This window comes from Mastomys coucha, unplaced genomic scaffold (genome assembly GCF_008632895.1).
Source record: "Mastomys coucha isolate ucsf_1 unplaced genomic scaffold, UCSF_Mcou_1 pScaffold4, whole genome shotgun sequence".
Classification (NCBI taxonomy): Eukaryota; Metazoa; Chordata; class Mammalia; order Rodentia; family Muridae; genus Mastomys; species Mastomys coucha.
In genome coordinates, this window is record NW_022196910.1 from 34,905,510 (window position 1) to 34,923,089 (window position 17,580).

The window sequence follows — 17,580 nt, forward strand, 5'->3', positions numbered from 1 at the left end:
AAATATTGTATGCTGCTGTTTTCTTGGCTCATTTGCCAGGACCATGTGTCAGTGATCCACAGAGCTCCAGAAACACACATGTTCTTTATGTAACCACTGTTACTTTTCTACTTACAGAGCTTTGGCTTACACAGTCCTGTTTCTTTATGATCGATTTAATGATCACTTTCTGGCACATTCTTTCTTCTCGTTTGCCTGGAAAAGAAAACGTATTTCTTCATGAAATTGCCCATGTGAGGGGTGGAAAGATGCTTAAGAGCCCTTGCCACTATTCCTGATAAGTAGAGTCCCCAGCATCCATATCACATGGCTCACAAACCTCTAACTCCAGTTCCAGGTAACCCGACACCTCTGGCCCCTCTCCATGGACCACACTCATATGAACATGCTAACACATATACACATATAGCTACACATTACTTAAATAAATAATAAATAAACATTGAAATTCCATGCAAAAATGCTTCCCTAATTTAAATATAAATATAATTAGATTGGAAAATGGTTATTTGTTCAAAACATATGTCAGTATAAAATTATTTTTCAAACTCTACTCTTAGATATTGTATATGCAATATCTTTTTTCTCCTTCCATATAGCTTATAACTTGTAGATTCATAATTATTTTCACTTTTTGCCTTATTATCTTAGAATAATCATTATCACTATTCAAAAGTGTTACAAATGTGGAATAATGAATTTTTAGATTTAAATACATGTATATATGTAATATGTAAAAGTAATTGATTAACACACAATTTTTAAATAAAGCTGAATTACATTTTATAAGTATTTAATTAATTAATTAATATGCTAAGTATAAAAATTTAATTACTTGTCAGCATTATTATAATGCATACATGATTCATTCTTTATTATATGGCTCTGAAATGTCCTCTTTAATTTCAAATTTAAAAAACCTTATAATCATTCATAATACAATTGTATGCACCTATGTGCAACTGAGTATTATATTGTAATACACCTGGGGATGTATATTCAACCAGTTTTTGATAGCACATTAAGTATGAATCAGGACACCAAAGGCCAGGATTCTTACCTCACTCTGTCACTGACTTGCTTTGTCACTTTAGAGAAATCATTGACTCATTCTGTTCCATATACTTATTTGTTGAATGGCAGAATTACATTATCAATTTTCATATGACTTTATCCATAATAGTCTTAGTTAAAATACATGCTGACATGAAATTCCAACAAGTAAAATTAAACTACTCTGGTTCAAGGAGAGATGGGTAGTTAGGACTGACTGGAATTAAACTGCCCTTGTCAAGGAAAAAACTAATTCAATAAATATCTGGGACAATATTATTCATTGTTGGTTAGGTGAATATTTTCTTCCTAGAAATATGTCCTATGTACTCCTCACAGATTTCTTTGTAGTACATTTTCTTTATCACAGTACTCATGGTACTATCCAAACTCTACAATCTCCACAACATAACCTGGTCATTCAGAATATCAACCAGTGACGAAGATTCCCTAATGTCAATGCATAAACTACTTCACATTCCCTAACACAGCAGAAATAAGATACCAAAGCAGTTTGCCATTATTCTGCAATGTGAAGAGCTCAGAAGAGATGAACTATGGTGTTGTTACATTTATTATTATCTAATGGGATCTCCTACTCTGAAGCTGCCTGCAAAGACTGGATGTGATCATGTCTAAAGAGGCAGAGGAGCACTAGTGTATCCTACATTAGTTTGGCCATCCAGTTCTTCCCCTGTCTGCACTCAAAAAATAAACACACTAACTTTTCTATTAATTATCATGGGCTAGTATTATGGGGATGATCACAATGGTCTTGACTTTGATTATGACTGTGCCTCTCTCTTGTATCTAAAGGAGAGTTTAGACTCCAAAGCTGTCAAAGGAATAAGAAGAATATATAAATACAAGCCTTTTAGATTCTACAGCTAAATTTAATTCCTGTTTTCCTGATACAATAGATAACTGAAACATACTAGCTTTCATGGCATTCAGAGAAGACTGAATAAAAATTATTTTCAATGAAGAGAAAAAAAATATCATTGGATGTTTCAGCAGATTCTAGTAACTTAAATGTATGTTACTGTACTCCCAAGGCTTAGTAAGTATAGTTCTTGTCATCTGAGTTGTGTCCCTTAAATCTTCCTGTGTTCAGTAGACCTGTAGCATGTGATATTTGTTTGATCACAAGGTCTTTACCAAAGCAATCAGATGAGAATGAGATCAATATGTAGATTATAATTCACTATGACTGGCCCTTATAAAAAGGGAAAATTGGAGAAACACACACACACACACACACACACACACACACACACACACACATATATATATATATATATATATATATATATATATATATATATATATATATATAAACACAAATGGAAACATGGTACAAATATGAAGACTGTATCTAGGACAGAAATTATTCCCTCACTGAACTCATTAGAAAGCAACTCATTAAGATTTCAGTTTGGGAATGCCAGATCTGTGACACAATACATTCCTGGCGTTTATTAGTTAAGCCATCTGATTTGTGAGATCATGAGTTACAATAGATCTAGAAAGTAACACAGTAAAATGGATATCAAGTTGTAATTGATAAATTTTTCTTTTTGTTTCTTTTGGAAGGGGGAAATCTTATATATGACTTAATATTGGGCTCATAGACAATGGAACTAAAACATTGCTTATCTTCTTTGAGCTGACAATCAGAATAATTCCAGAATTTATTGAAGGGATTTTGTACCAAATACTCTATATTATATCCTTGTGGGATTCAGTCCTTTAGGATTCTTAGAAATCTTATCTGAGAAACTCTTCAGTGTATATCTAACAATCTATCTGTCTATCATGACATCATTAACCCAAATTATAATTTCCCCCAAAGCACCTCTAGATAAATTCTAAATGTCTGCATTTATAATTTTTAAAAACTTTTACCTTTATATTCATATAAGTTCATATTTTTAAAAATAGAAATGGTTTGTTACATAAATAGTTCTCTATTCTAGTTCAATGTTTATTCAAAAATAACAAAATAAACATAATTAAAACAAATATAAGATATAGGTATATAACTAATTACTATGAACATTTCTAAATATAGGATTCAAATATAATTTACTCTTGGCATTTCCCAGAAATACAGACTTATAGATTTGTTCGAAAGGTCTGAAAATACTCTCCTAAATGTCTACATTGGTGTCTCAATGTCATTTTACCATAATCTACTTAAGTTTGTGTGTTAAGCATATTCCAAGCAAAGTAGACCATAATGAACTTGAAATTCAAACCTATTAAAATCCTAGGCTAGAAGCTGGAGATGTGGCTCAAGGGTTAAGATGATTGGGTGCTCTTACAGAGGATGTGGGATTTGATTCTCAGCACCCATATGTTGGCCCACAACCTTCCGTGACTCCAGTTTGAGAGAATCTGATGCCCTCCCCTCTTCTTGCCTCTACAAGAAGGTACAACATGCAAGTGGTGCACAGATACACGTGCAGGTAAAACAGCCATACACATAATATTATTTTAATTTTAAGAAAAAATTTAGTCTATGATTTTTACAAAATGCCACAATAGCAAAACATCCAAAAAATAAAATGAAAAATTTATCTAAATAAAAGTGTTTATGTATGTCACACAATATAAAGGCCAGGTTACTGGAATGTCAAGCACACACCACAAAAGCATGTAAATGGCAGACTTCATGAAGTACATCTTAGGGACAGACAGTTAGAAGAACACAACAACCACACAAGCCACAAAAGCAATCTATCATTCCAGGGACTTTAGCCTCACTTACAGATCTTGCAACAGCCTTCATTATAAAGCTTTACAATCCCTTCATTCTAGGAAGAGAAAACAAGGAAAAGGTAAAAGATATAGTGTTTATCCATTTCCTCTTAACTTGAAATTGAAAGCTAACTCTTACAATATTTTATCACCTACCACAGGCCTTTATAGAAAAATAATAAAATATTAACAATTCTAAATAAGAATTTCTTAGAAACAAGATATCTTGTCAAAAGCTGAATTGTCTCTTCCTTCATACCAAAAAATAGGGAAAAAAATGCTACTCAAAGAATACTTTTACAATGCTCCATGTATTTTTAAGATAATAAAATAATGAAAATTATTCTAACTAGATGTCATTAATTTTCAACTACAAAAAATAATTTAAACTATATTAATTAGAGGAATTAAATTTTAAATATTATAAATGTTAAGGTGACATTTTCTTTGAGAAATTTGTATTTTTCAAACAAACCCCATTTCCCAGAACTTAAATATAACTTTAGTGCACATGATCAGATCACTTGTGCACTAAACATATCTTCCCCAAAACATATCTTATATTTTGTTTAATAGTCACTACTATTAAAGGTTATAAGTACAGAGGAAAATTCAGGGACCCAATGCTATTTTTCTATGTAACATAATGAATCCCATTATTGATTAAATCTCATAAATTCATTATTCATTTATTTTTGTCTAAGTAACTAACACTGGAAAGAGATTATTTTAAAATAAAAATCATAACACTTTAAAAATCTTTATTGATTGATTTTTCTCTGGGAGAACAGAGGATAAACTGGAACAAAATTATAGAATCTGAGAAAAACACTAAGTTCTCCAGTGGCCTGTATCCAAGAAACAAGGTAAATGTCACCAAATGTGGAGGCATTGATGACATGATAAATCGATGTGTTTGTCTAATAGAAAAAGGCAAAACTCAATTAAGTACCATTTTATCTATATGAAAATGGATCCTGGATTTGCTGACCAAAGGCTTTTTCAATTATCCTTGAATATACATATAAAAACCTAGAGATAGCAAATTATCCATTCAGAGGAAATCAAATTTGAACTCAAAAAAGCAAACTAAACAATCAAAACATAGATGAGCCACAGTGTCTGTAGGACCTTGGAAAACATATTAATGTGTACTTCCTAAATTACAGTTAATGCAGAATTTCCACACATAACAAAGTACAAACCAGTTTGCATTCAGTCTCATTAAAAGGAGGGCAAACCATGCTATAGTTTAGAATCGTTGCTCCCTCTTCAGTATTAACACATTCATATGTGCTGCAGTTATAGTGCCAGGTCCTCCCCTCCTAAGAATAAAAAAGAAAGTTACTGCTATGCTTACTAAGATCTGCTACATTGCTTAAAACCCTGAGTTAATAATTAAATCTTAATTTAATCAAACCCAATAGAAGATGTAGAGCTTCTTGGAACGTTAGCAGTGCATCTTAAAATGTCCCCATTTGTAGTTACAAATTACACCAAATAAGCACACGCACACATACACACACATGCATGCATGTATACATTCACACATACACACACACACATGCATATGCATACACACAAGCATGTATATACACAAGAAAAGTATTCACACATATGTGCTCATGATCACACACACACATACACACACACTCAGAGTACATGTTTGTATGTGTTTGGTTTCATAATGGAAATGAGATGTTAATATGAAATAAAGCACCCAGAAGGAAAGTAATACATAGGTAACTATTTCTACTAGGTGATCATCGAGAAATCAAATGTTAAATGTTTCACTCTGATAGCTACCACTAGTAACAAAATGACAAACCACCTCCCACAACACTCCTTTCTTTATATTATTACCTCTTGCTTCCTTTTGGCATCTTTAAAAGAAACCATTTACATAATGGTGTTTGTTGGGTGATAGCTATAATTTAAAAGTACAGTCAAAATCTTTCTTGAAGATTTCTTTTAGAAGGGTAAAAATTAAGATGAACCAAATCACATTCCTTTTTTAATTTATTTTTATTAGATATTTTCTTTATGTACATTTCCAATGATATCCCCTTTTCTGGTTTCCCCTCTGGAAAAAAAACCCTATTTACTCCCCCCTACCCCTGCTCACCAACCCACCCTCTCCTGCTTCCTGGTCCTGGCATTCCCTTACACTGGGGCATAGAACCTTCACAGAACCAAGGACCTCTCCTCCCATTGATGATCAACAAGGCCATCCTCTGCTACATATGCTGCTAGAGCCATGAGTCCCACCATGTGCACTCTTTGGTTGGTGGTTTAGTCCCTGGGAGCTGAGGGTGATAGGTCATATTGTCATTCCTCCTATGGGGCTACAAACCCCTTTAGCTCCTTGGGTCCTTTCCCTAGCTCCTTCATTGGGGACCCTGTACTCAGTCCAATGGATGGTTGTGAGTCTCTACTTCTGTATTAGTCAGGTACTGGCAGAGCCTCTCAGGAGACAGCTATATCAGGCTCCTGTGAGCCAGCATTTGCTGGCATTCACTATAGTGTCTGGGTTTGGTGGTTAAATATGGGAAGGATTCCCAGGTGGGGCAGTCTCTGGATTGTCCTTCCTTCAGTCTCAGCTCCATATGCAACTCCTTCCATTGGTATTTTGTTTCCCCTTCTAAGAAGGATTGAAGTATCTACACTTTGGTCTTCTTCTTGAGTTTCTTGTGGTTTGTAGATTGTATTTTTGGCATTTCAAGCTTCTGGCCTAATATCCACTTATCAGTGAGTACATACCACATGTGTTCTTTTGTGATTGGGTTACCTCACTCAGGATGATATTCTCCAGATCCATTTCCCTAAGAATTTCATAAATTCACTGTTTTTAATAGCTGAGTAGTACTCCATTGTGTAGATGTACCACATTTTCTGTATCCATTCCTCTGTTGAGGGACATCCAGGTTCTTTCCAGCCTCTGGCTGTTATAAATAAGGTTGCTATGAACATAGTGAAGCATGTGTCTTTATAACATGTTAGAGCATCTTCTGGGTATATGCCCAGGAGTGGTATAGCTGGGTCTTCAGGTAATACTATGTCCAATTTCCTGATCAACTGCCAAACTGATTTCCAGAGTGATTGTACCACAAGCAATCCCACCAGCAATGAAGGAGTGTTCTTCTTTCTCCACAACCTCACCAGCATCTGATGTCACCTGAGTTTTTGATCTTAGCCATTCTGACTAGTGTGAGGTGGAATATCAGGGTTGTTTTGATTTTCACTTCCCTGATGACTGAGGATGTTGAACATTTCTTTAGGTGCTTCTCAGCCATGCAGTTTTCCTCAATTGAGAATTCTTTGTTTAGCTCTGTACCCCATTTTTAATAGGGTTATTTGGTTCTCTGGAGTCTATCTTCTTGAGTTCTTTGTATATATTGGATATTAGCCCTCTATTAGATATAGGTTTGGTAAAGATCTTTTCCCAATTTGTTGGTTGCCATTTTGTCCTATTGACATTGTCCTTTGACTTACAGAAGCTTTGTAATTTTATGAGGTCCCATTTTCAATTCTTGATCTTAGAGCATAAGCTATTGGTGTTCTATTCAGGAAATTTTCCCTTGTGCCCATGTGCTTGAGGCTCTTCCACGCTTACTACTCTATTAGTTTCAGTGTACCTGGATTTATATGGAGGTCCTTGATCCACTTGGACTTGAGCTTTGTACAAGGAAATAGGAACGGATTGATTTGCATTCTTCTACATGCTAATCGCCAGTTGAGCCAGCACCATTTGTTGAAAATGCTGTCTTTTTTCCACTGGATGGTTTTAGATTCTTTGTCAAAGAACAAGTGACCATAGGTGTGTGGTTTTATTTCTGGGTCTTCAATTCTATTCCATTGATCCACCTGCCTGTCACTGTACCAATACCATGCAGTTTTGTTTTTTTGTTGTTTTTTTTTTTTAATCACAATTGCTCTGTAGTACAGTTTAAGGTCAGAGATAGTGATTCTACCAGAAGTTCTTATTGTTTCACTATCATAGTTTTTGATTATTCCAGATGAATTTGCAAATTGTGCTTTCCAACTCTGTGAAGAATTGAGTTGGAATTTTGATGGGGATTGCATTCAGTCTGTAGACTGCTTTTGGCAAGATGGCCATTTTACTATATTAATCCTGCCAATCTATGAGCATAGGAGATCTTTCCATCATCTGAGATCTTCTTTGATTTCTTTCTTCACAGACTTGAAGTTCTTGCCATACAGATCTTTCACGTGCTTAGTTAGAGTCACACCAAGGTATTTTATATTATTTGTGACTATTGTGAAGGGTGTTGTTTCCCTAATTTCTTTTTCAGCCTGTTTTTCCTTTGTGTAGAGGACACTAATTTGCTTGAGTTAATTTTATATCCAGCTACTTGGCTAAAGTTGTTTATCAGGTTTAGGAGCTCTCTGGTGGAATTTTTGGGGTAACTTAAGTATATTATCATATCATCAGCAAATAGTGATAATTTGACTTCTTCCTTTCCAACTCGTATCCCTTTGATCTCCTTTTATTGTCTAATTGTTCTGGCTAGGACTTCAAGTACAATATTGAATAGGTAGAGAGAAAGTGGGCAGCATTGTCTAGTCCCTGACTTTAGTGGAATTGCTTCAAGTTTCTCTCCATTTAGTTTGATGTTGGCTGTATATTGCTTTTACTATGTTTAGGTATGGGCCTTAAATTCCTGATCTTTCCAAGACTTTTATCATGAAGGGATGTTGGATTTTGTCAAGTGCTTTCTCAGCATCTAATGAGATGATCATATGCTTTTATTTTCTTTGAGTTTTTTATATAGTGGATTACATTGATGGATTTCCATATATTGAACCATCCCTGCATCCCTGAGATAAAGCCTACTTGATCATGATAGATGATCATTTTGATGTGTTCTTGGACTCGGTTTGCAAGAATTTTATTGAGCATTTTTGCATTGATATTCATAAGGGAAATTGTTCTGAAGTTTTCTTTCTTCATTAGGACTTTGTGTGGTTTAGATATCAGAGTAATTGTGGCTTCATAGAATGAATTGGGTAGAGTACCTTCTGTTTCAATTTTGTGGAATAGTTTGAGGAGTATTCGTATTAGGTCTTCTTTGAAGGTCTGATAAAACTCTGTACTAAACCTATCCGGTCCTGCACACTTTCTAGTTGGGAGACTATTAATGACTGTTTCTATTTCATTGGGGGATATGGGACACTTTAGATCATTTATCTGATCTTAATTTAACGTTGGTACCTGGTATCTGTCTAGAAAATTGTCCATTTCATCCAGGTTTTCCAGTTTTGTTGAGTATAGGCTTTTGTAGTAGGATCTCATTATTTTTTGGATTTCCTCAATTTCTGTTGTTATGTCTCCCTTTTCATTTCTGATTTTGTTAATTAGGATACTGTCTCTGTGTCTACTTAGTCTGGCTAAGGGTTTATCTATCTTGTTGATTTTCTCAAAGAACCAGCTCCTGGTTTGGTTGATTCTTTGTATAGTTCTTTTTGTTTCCACTTGATTGATTTCAGTCTTGAGTTTTCTCCTGCCTTCAACTCCTCTTGGATGAATTTGCTTCTTTTTATTTTAGAGCTTTCAGATGTGCTATCAAATTGCTGCAGGTGTATGCTCTCTCCAGTTTCTTTTTGGCAGCACTTAGAGCTATGATTTTTCCTCTTAGGACTTCTTTAATTGTGTCCTATAAGTTTGGGTATGTTGTTGCTAATGGTGATAATGTGATGACACAATGAGAAGACCAAACCTAAGGATAATAGATGTAGAAGAGAGTGAAGACTTCCAACTTAAAGGGCCAGCAGATATCTTCAACAAAATTATAGAAGAATACTTCCCTAACCTAAAGAAAGAAATGCCCATGAACATACAAGAAGCCTATAGAGCCAGGTGGTGGTGGCGCACTCCTTTAATCCCAGCACTTGGGAGGCAGAGACAGGCAGATTTCTGAGTTCGAGGTCAACCTGGTCTACAGAGTGAGTTCCAGTACAGCCAGAAGTATACAGAGAAACACTGTCTCGAAAAACCAAAAAAAAAAAAAAAAAAAAAAAAAAAAAAAAAAAATGAAGAAGCCTATAGAATTCCAAATAGTTTGGACCAGAAATGAAATCCCTCCCATCACATAATAATCAAAACACCAAATACACAAAACAAAGAAAGAATATTAAAAGCAGTGAGGGAAAAAGTCAAGTAATATATAAAGGCAGACCTATCAGAATTATTCCAGACTTCTCACCAGAGACTATGAAAACCAGAAAATCCTGGGCTGATATCATACGGACTTTAAGAGAACACAAATGCCAGCCCACGGTACTATACCCAGCAAAACTCTCAATTACCATAGATGGAGAAAACAAGGTATTCTATGGCAAAACCAAATTCACACAATTTCTTTCCACAAATCCAGACCTTCAAAGGATAATAAATGGAAAACTCCAACACAAAGAGGGAAACTACATTCTAGCAAAAGCAAGAAAGTACTCTTTCACCAAAACTAAAAGAAGATAGCCACATGAACAGAATTTCAACTCTAAGAACAAAAATAACAGGAAGCAGCAATTACTTTTCCTTAATATCTATTAATATCAATGGACTTAATTCCCTAATAAAAAGACATAGACTAAGAGACTGGGTATGTAAATAGGACCCAACATTTTGTTGCATATAGGAAACCCACCTTAGTGACAAAGACATACACTACCTTAGAGTAAAAGGCTGCAAAACAACTTACAAGCAAATGGTCCCATGAAACAAGCTGGAGTAGCCATTATAATAGTGAATAAAATTGACTTTCAACCTAAAGTGTTCAATAAAGATAAGGAGGAACACTCCATACTCATCAAAGGTAAAATCTACCAAGATGAACTCTAAATTCTGAACCTCTGTTAACCAAATGCAAGGGCATCTACATTCATAAAAAAATCTTTACTAAACCTCAAAACACACATCGCACCACACACAATAATAGTAGGAGACTTCAACACCCCACACTCTGCAATGGACAGATCATGGAAACAGAAACTAAACAGAGACACAGTGAAACTAAAAGGAGTTATGAACCAAATGGATCTAACAGATATCTACAGAACATTTCATCCTAAAACGAAAGAATATACTTTCTTCTCAGCACCACATGGTACCTCCTCCAAAATTGAACATATAATCAGGTCACAAAACAGGCCTCAACAGATACAAGAAGATTTAAATACTTCCTTGCATCCTATCAGATCACCATGGACTAAGGCTGGTCCTCAATAACAGCATAAACAATAGAAAGCTTAACATGCTACTGAATGACAACTTGGTCAAGGAAGAAATAAAGAGCTGGGCAGTGGTGGTACACGCCTTTAATCCTAGCACTTGGAAGTCAGAGGCAGGTGGATTTCTGAGTTCGAGGCCAGCCTGGTCTTCAGAGTAAGTTCCAGGACAGCCAGAGCTGTACAGAGAAAGCCTGTCTCAAAAAAACAAAACAAAACAAAACAAAAAACAAAAACAAAAAAAAAACAAAAAACAACAAAAAAAGGGAAGAAATAAAGAAAGAAATTAAAGATATTTTAGAGTTTAATGAAAATGAAACGAAGCCACAACATACCCAAATCACATTCTTTGCTCTAGGTCAGTGGTTCTCAACTTGTAAGTTGCAACCTCTTAAATTGTATTTACATTATGATTCATAATAGTGGCAAAATTATAGTTATGAAGTAGCAACACAATAGTTTTCTGGTTTGGTGGGAGTCACTACATAAGGAACTATATTAAAGGGGTGCAGCATTAGGAAGGTTGAGAAACACTTCTCTAGGTCCTATCTCAATTTATGACTAGCTGCATATCTTCCAGAAACTCTAATCAACAATCTTTAAGTTCAGCCAGGTGTGGTGGTACACACCTTAGAAGATAGGCAGTCATATCTCTGTGAGTTCAAGGACAGCCTGGTCTGCAAAGCAAATCCAGGACATCCAGAGCTGTTACACAGAGTGACTCTGTCTCAAAACAACAAAAATAATAACAATAATAAATTTATAAGATGATAATATCCAATAAATCCAAAACAAAATTTAACAGCTTCATGAGAATACTAATTTTTCATTCCTCATAAATAATTAGATACCAGCTTTTCCTGGAACTCATTTCTTATATCTGGAAAAATGTACAAGTCCATATTAAAATTAACATAGGAAGCAATTTTAAAAAACATGTACAAAATTATCAAAAAAGTCAAAAAGTTTAAAATATAACAAAATATATTAATGTGTGAGAGGTATACACTATGAACAGGTGTGCAATGCATGCAGACATGTGGCAGGTGACATTTTCTAATGTGATTCAAGAATATCACCATGAGAAAGTGGGGTTTTTATCCATAGGACATGGTTCAGGAAATGAAAATCCATACCTCATAGATAACTGATGTTCCATTTTCCATATCAAATTTACAGGATATATTTTTACACGTCCCACAGCAATCATAATCACTGGAGGATGGAACGTATATCTGGTGCTGAATATAATAAACAGGCCTAGTATTAGCCATACAACAACATAAGCTTTTTTGTGCATTAGTCCTGAAGTTGTTTTCCAATTTTAACATGCTGTCTCTGAACATCTGTAAGCATTCCTGAGGTTCAAGAAGAAGAACTTCAAACAATAATTTGCTTTAAATAGCCAACTTAGAAATGAAGTGCAGGTTGACCTCCACCGGTCAACATGCATCAAGCAGGTGCAACAATCTTAGGTCAATTAAAAAAGCAAGCTGCACATGACAACTCTGGAGACTCAAGGTCATTCATAGTAAAGTGAGTGTCTGCCTTAAATACACATCTCATAAAATAATTGAGGGTTAAGGAGATAGTCAAGTGATAGTAAAGTATTTCGAAAGTTCAAATTCTCTAGCTGAAATTTTTCAACTCCCTGGGGCCTCCAAAGCAACTTATAACAATACTTACAACATCACAGTCTTTTGAACAGTTCACCATTGTCACATTAAAAGTATGAAAGCCTGTATAGTTATCTTTTTCATCCAGACATTCGATTGTATAACAAAAGTCCTCTTCCAAATACTTTATTAGAGATTGGCCAGGATTTAATACTGATACCTCTTGAAACACACACACATCATCCTTCTCTAGAATAAATAAATAAACAAACAAATAAATGAATAATAAATATTTTAAAACCCCACAATGCTGTCTATTATATTCACCAACCAATAGACAAAACTTATGTTAATAACTCTATTTTCATTGTGATGAACCAAATTTTCAAGATCAAGTAAGATATTACATATTTCTAGCAACACAAGAATTGACTTAATATCAATAGCACAGATATTCCTTAGTGTTCAGTATATACTATATAGATATTCCTGTAAAATCACTTGTATTGACATGTTTCAAGAGAGAGATCTTATAGTAACTTCCAGAAGTATAATGTCCCAGAGATGAGCAAGGTGCTGCTGCTTCTCCAGACATAGATCGTCACCACTGGATGAATGTAACATCTAATTCAATAATAGTAGTAGCCTTCATGGTGGGGATCTGTAACATTTTGTGACTCCAATGATTATTGTGTTAATAGAAATAAACTATGCCATAGTAGAGCAGATAGGGAGAGATTGGATCTAGCCAGTAGCTCTCCTCTACTTTGCACATAAAAAAATTTTGAAGCATTTTTCCATTGAAGAAATATTCTACATACTATGAACCACTAATACATAGTATGAACATCTAATATTTCATGCTTTTAGATGCTAATATTGATCATAACACAACAAACAAATAGTTCACAATTTTAGGTAACATCTTAAGTGATATAGAAAATTTTGACTGTCCTCTTAAAAGTGCTATAGTGTTCCTTTTCCCATCTTATTATCAAATTTCTCAGATCATTTTGAGATATTTATATACAAAAAGTAAGTTATTTAATAAAATACTGCCAATTGAATTAATATAAATGCTATATTTTCAAAGGAAGTATTTTTAAATACATAGGTATTAAACAACATACATGAATAATAAGCATGTATTATTTAAAAGTACTTTTAAAAATATTTACCACAGAGATACTGTACACATCCACAGTCAGTCTGAAAGTTTTGATCTATTGTGGCGGATTCTCCCTATTAGAAAGAAATTATCATGTGACTTTTCATGATCATTTTGAGAATAAACATTATACATAATGGCACCAAAGTAACACTTGTGGGGATACTTCACCAACCTGCTAGTGAGTAGAATTTAGTTTGCAGATCACTCAGGAAAAAAAATCAGAATAAAAATGTAATTGTGGGTTAATCAATGTTTGTATGTGAGTAAGTGCATATACACATGTTTGTGTATAGGAGTGTGTGTGTGTGTGTGTGTGCGCGTGTGTGTGTTATATGTATGAAGGAGACCGTGCATGCATTTTGAATCCAGAGGGCAACAGGTAACTCCTTTGACACATCTCCATTGTATACATGAGGCAAGGTATCTTACATCTCCTCAGAACTCAATTGTCCAGCTAGTCTAGGGACCAGCTTGCCCTGAAGATCTATCTTTTTCCTTATGTGCTGGAAATACAGGTGAGATGCCTACCTGGCATTTACATAGGCGGTTTGTTTCCTAACTCTGAGCACTACACTTTTGAGGTGAAGTTAACCACTGAACCATCTCCCAGCAGAGACTCTTCAATATCTTTGTACCTCAACTTCCTTAGCTATGAAATTTGTTAATCCTGAGATTCCAAAGGACAGAGCAATTGAGTCTAGGACAGTGTCTAAATGCCAACTCAAGAGTAGGACTACAACACAACACGTAGAACTCAACTCACTCTTTACTAGTTGTACTTTACTAATCTGTGCCTTCTTTTCCTCATTCACAAAATAGAAATAGTGCAACCACTAGGCACTTAGTTTTGTAGAAAGAAATAAATGAGCCAGTGTATATAATGAGGTCAGGACTGAGGTGGCACATCCAGCCACCCCCACATTGAGGACTATACAACCTGTAGCTATTAGTAACCTTTAGCTATGACTGAAACTCAAACCTCACCCTGCTGGAAATGATTTAGCATCCTCTAAGCAATCACAGGACTAGGCTTATATATTCAAGTATTTGCTTGAAAGCATTTCATTTTCCCACAGTGCCTTTAATCGTCATAACACATATTAATAAAAGGAATTTGATTCTTCACATGAAGAATTTATTCTGCTAGATTTATACTACTATCTTATACTTATTTGTTCCTGCAAGCTAATATGTTACATTTTATGGTGCTTTATAAATTGTACTTTTATAAGTGTTGATTCATTTGCTGCTTTACAACTTTAATCTAAAGACAATGCCAACAAGATTGGAAATAAAAAATCTTCTAATGGAATTAAAAAAAATTAATCAAATCAGTAGACTTCATCTACTCAAAGGATAAATGGGCTGAGAAAGAAATTAGGGAAACAACAACCTTCAAAATAGTCATAAGTAATATAAAATATCTTAGTGTGACTAACCAAGCAAGAGAAAGATCTGTATGACAAAAACTTCAAGTGTCTAAAGAAAGAAATTGAAGAAGACCTCAGAAGATGGCAAGATCTCCCACGCTCATGGATTGGCCAGATTAACATAGTAAAAATGACCATCTTACCAAAAGCAATCTACAGATTCAATACAATACCCATCAAAATTCCAACTCAATTCTTCGCAGAGATAGAAACATCAATTCTTAAATTCACCGAGAATAACAAAAAACCCAGGATAGCAAAAACTATTCTCAACAATAAGAGAACATCTGGAGGAAATTGCCATCCCTGACCTCAAGCTGTACTACAGAGCAATAGTGAAAAAAAGAAAAAACAGCATGGTATTGTTACAGAGACAAAAAGGTATATATATATATTGGAATAGAATTGAAGACCCAGAATTAAACCCACATACCTACTGTCACCTTCACAAAGAAGCCAAAACCATCCAGTGGAAAAAAAGACAGCATATTCAACAAATGGTGCTGGCTCAAGTGGTGGTCAGCATGTAGAAGAATGGAAATTGGTCTATTCCTATCTCCTTGTACAAAGCTCAAGTCCAAGTAGATCAAGGATCTCCACATAAAACCAGATACACTGGGCAAAATTTCCTGAACAGAACACCAATGGCTCAGGCTTTAAGAACAACTATAGATGGGGCTGGTGAGATGGCTAAGCAGGTAAAAGCACTGACTGCTCTTCTGAAGGTCCTGAGTTTGGATCCCAGCAACAACATGGTGGCTCACAACCACTTGTAATGAGATCTGACGCCCTCTTCTGGTGTGTCTGAAGACAGCTACAGTGAATTATGCTGGAGCAAGCCAGGGAAGAGAGGGGAGGGCAGGAGCGAGCAGAGCTGGCAGAGGTCCTGAGTCCAATTGCTAGCAGCCACACACATGATGGCTCACGGCCATCTGTACAGCTACAATGTACTCATATACATAAAATCAATAAAATAAATCTTAAAAAAAGATTAACTATAGACAAATGGGACCTCATAAAATTACAAAGTTTCTGCAAGGCAAAACACTGTCAATAGGACAAAACGACAACATACAGGAGGGCAACAAATCTTTACCAACCCTATATTTAACAAAAGGGCTAATATGCAAAATATACAAAGAGCTCAAAAAGTTAGACTCCAGAGAACCAAATAACCCTATTATAAAAAATGGAGCACAGAGCTAAACAAAGAATTCTCAACTGAGGAATCTCAAATGTCTGAGAGTCACCTAAAGAAATGTTCCTTAGTCATCAGGAAAATCAAAATCAAAATGACACTGAGATTCCACCTCACACCAGTCAGAATGGCTAAGATCAAAAACTCAGGTGACAGCAGATGCTGGCAAGGAAGTGGAGAAAGAGGAACATTCCTCTATTGCTGGTGGAATTGCAAGCTGGTACAACCACTCTGGAGGTTCTTCAGAAAATTGGACATAGTACTACCTGAGGTTCCACCTATACCACTTCTGGGGACATATATGCTCCAAAATACAATAAGGATACATGTTCCACTATATTCATAGCAGCCTTACTTATAATAGCTAGAAGCTGGAAACAACCCAGATGTCCCTGAACAGAGGAATAGATACAGAAAATGTGGAGCATTTACACAATGGAGTACTACTCGGCTATTAAAAACAGTGGTTTCATGAAATTTGCAGGCAAATAGATGGAACTAGGAAATACCATCCTGAATGAGGTAACCCAGTCATAAAAGAACACATATGTTGTGTACTCACTGATAAGTGGATATTAGGTAAAAAGCTCTGAATATCCATGGTAACTCACAGACCATATGAAGCTCAAAAGGAAAGATGCTTCAGAGGAACAAAGTAATCACCAGAGGTAGAGGGAGAAAGGGTCCTGGGAGGGAGAAGGAGGGAAAGGGAAAAAGAGGGGCAGGATCAGGTTTGAGAGGAGATGGCGGGGGGGAGTACAAAGGATCAGGAAATTGAATGGAGATATGTAGCAGGGAACTAGTGGTAGTCACTAGAAAGTCTCAGATGCCATGAAAGCAAGAGGTTCCCAGGACCCAGCAGAGATGGCATTGGCAGAAATACCCAACATAAAGGAGAGAGAACCTGTAGAGACCATATGCAGAGGTTAGGCATGGCCCCCAGGTGAGGGATGGGGCCACCCACCCATCTGAAAAATATTAACACAGAATTGTTCCTGTCTAAAGGAAATACAGGAGTAAAGAGTGGAGCAGAGACTGAAGGAAAGCCCATCCAAAGACTGCCCCATCTGGGGATCCATCCCATATGCAGCCACCAAACCCAGACAC

At 35.5% G+C, this 17,580-nt stretch overlaps 1 protein-coding gene across 2 annotated transcripts in view; it reads right to left on the reverse strand.

The window, feature by feature from the left end:
• Positions 1 to 17,580, reverse strand: part of Otogl (otogelin like) — a 149,978-nt gene that overhangs the window by 2,530 nt on the left and 129,868 nt on the right. For both annotated transcript variants that reach the window (XM_031349232.1, XM_031349231.1), the window contains exons 52-57: positions 13,853 to 13,916; positions 12,745 to 12,923; positions 12,195 to 12,299; positions 5,019 to 5,138; positions 3,824 to 3,869; positions 116 to 195 (exon numbers count right to left, since the gene is read on the reverse strand). In XM_031349232.1, coding sequence (XP_031205092.1) covers positions 116 to 195; positions 3,824 to 3,869; positions 5,019 to 5,138; positions 12,195 to 12,299; positions 12,745 to 12,923; positions 13,853 to 13,916 — 594 coding nt within the window. The remainder of the gene's footprint in view (positions 1 to 115; positions 196 to 3,823; positions 3,870 to 5,018; positions 5,139 to 12,194; positions 12,300 to 12,744; positions 12,924 to 13,852; positions 13,917 to 17,580) is intronic.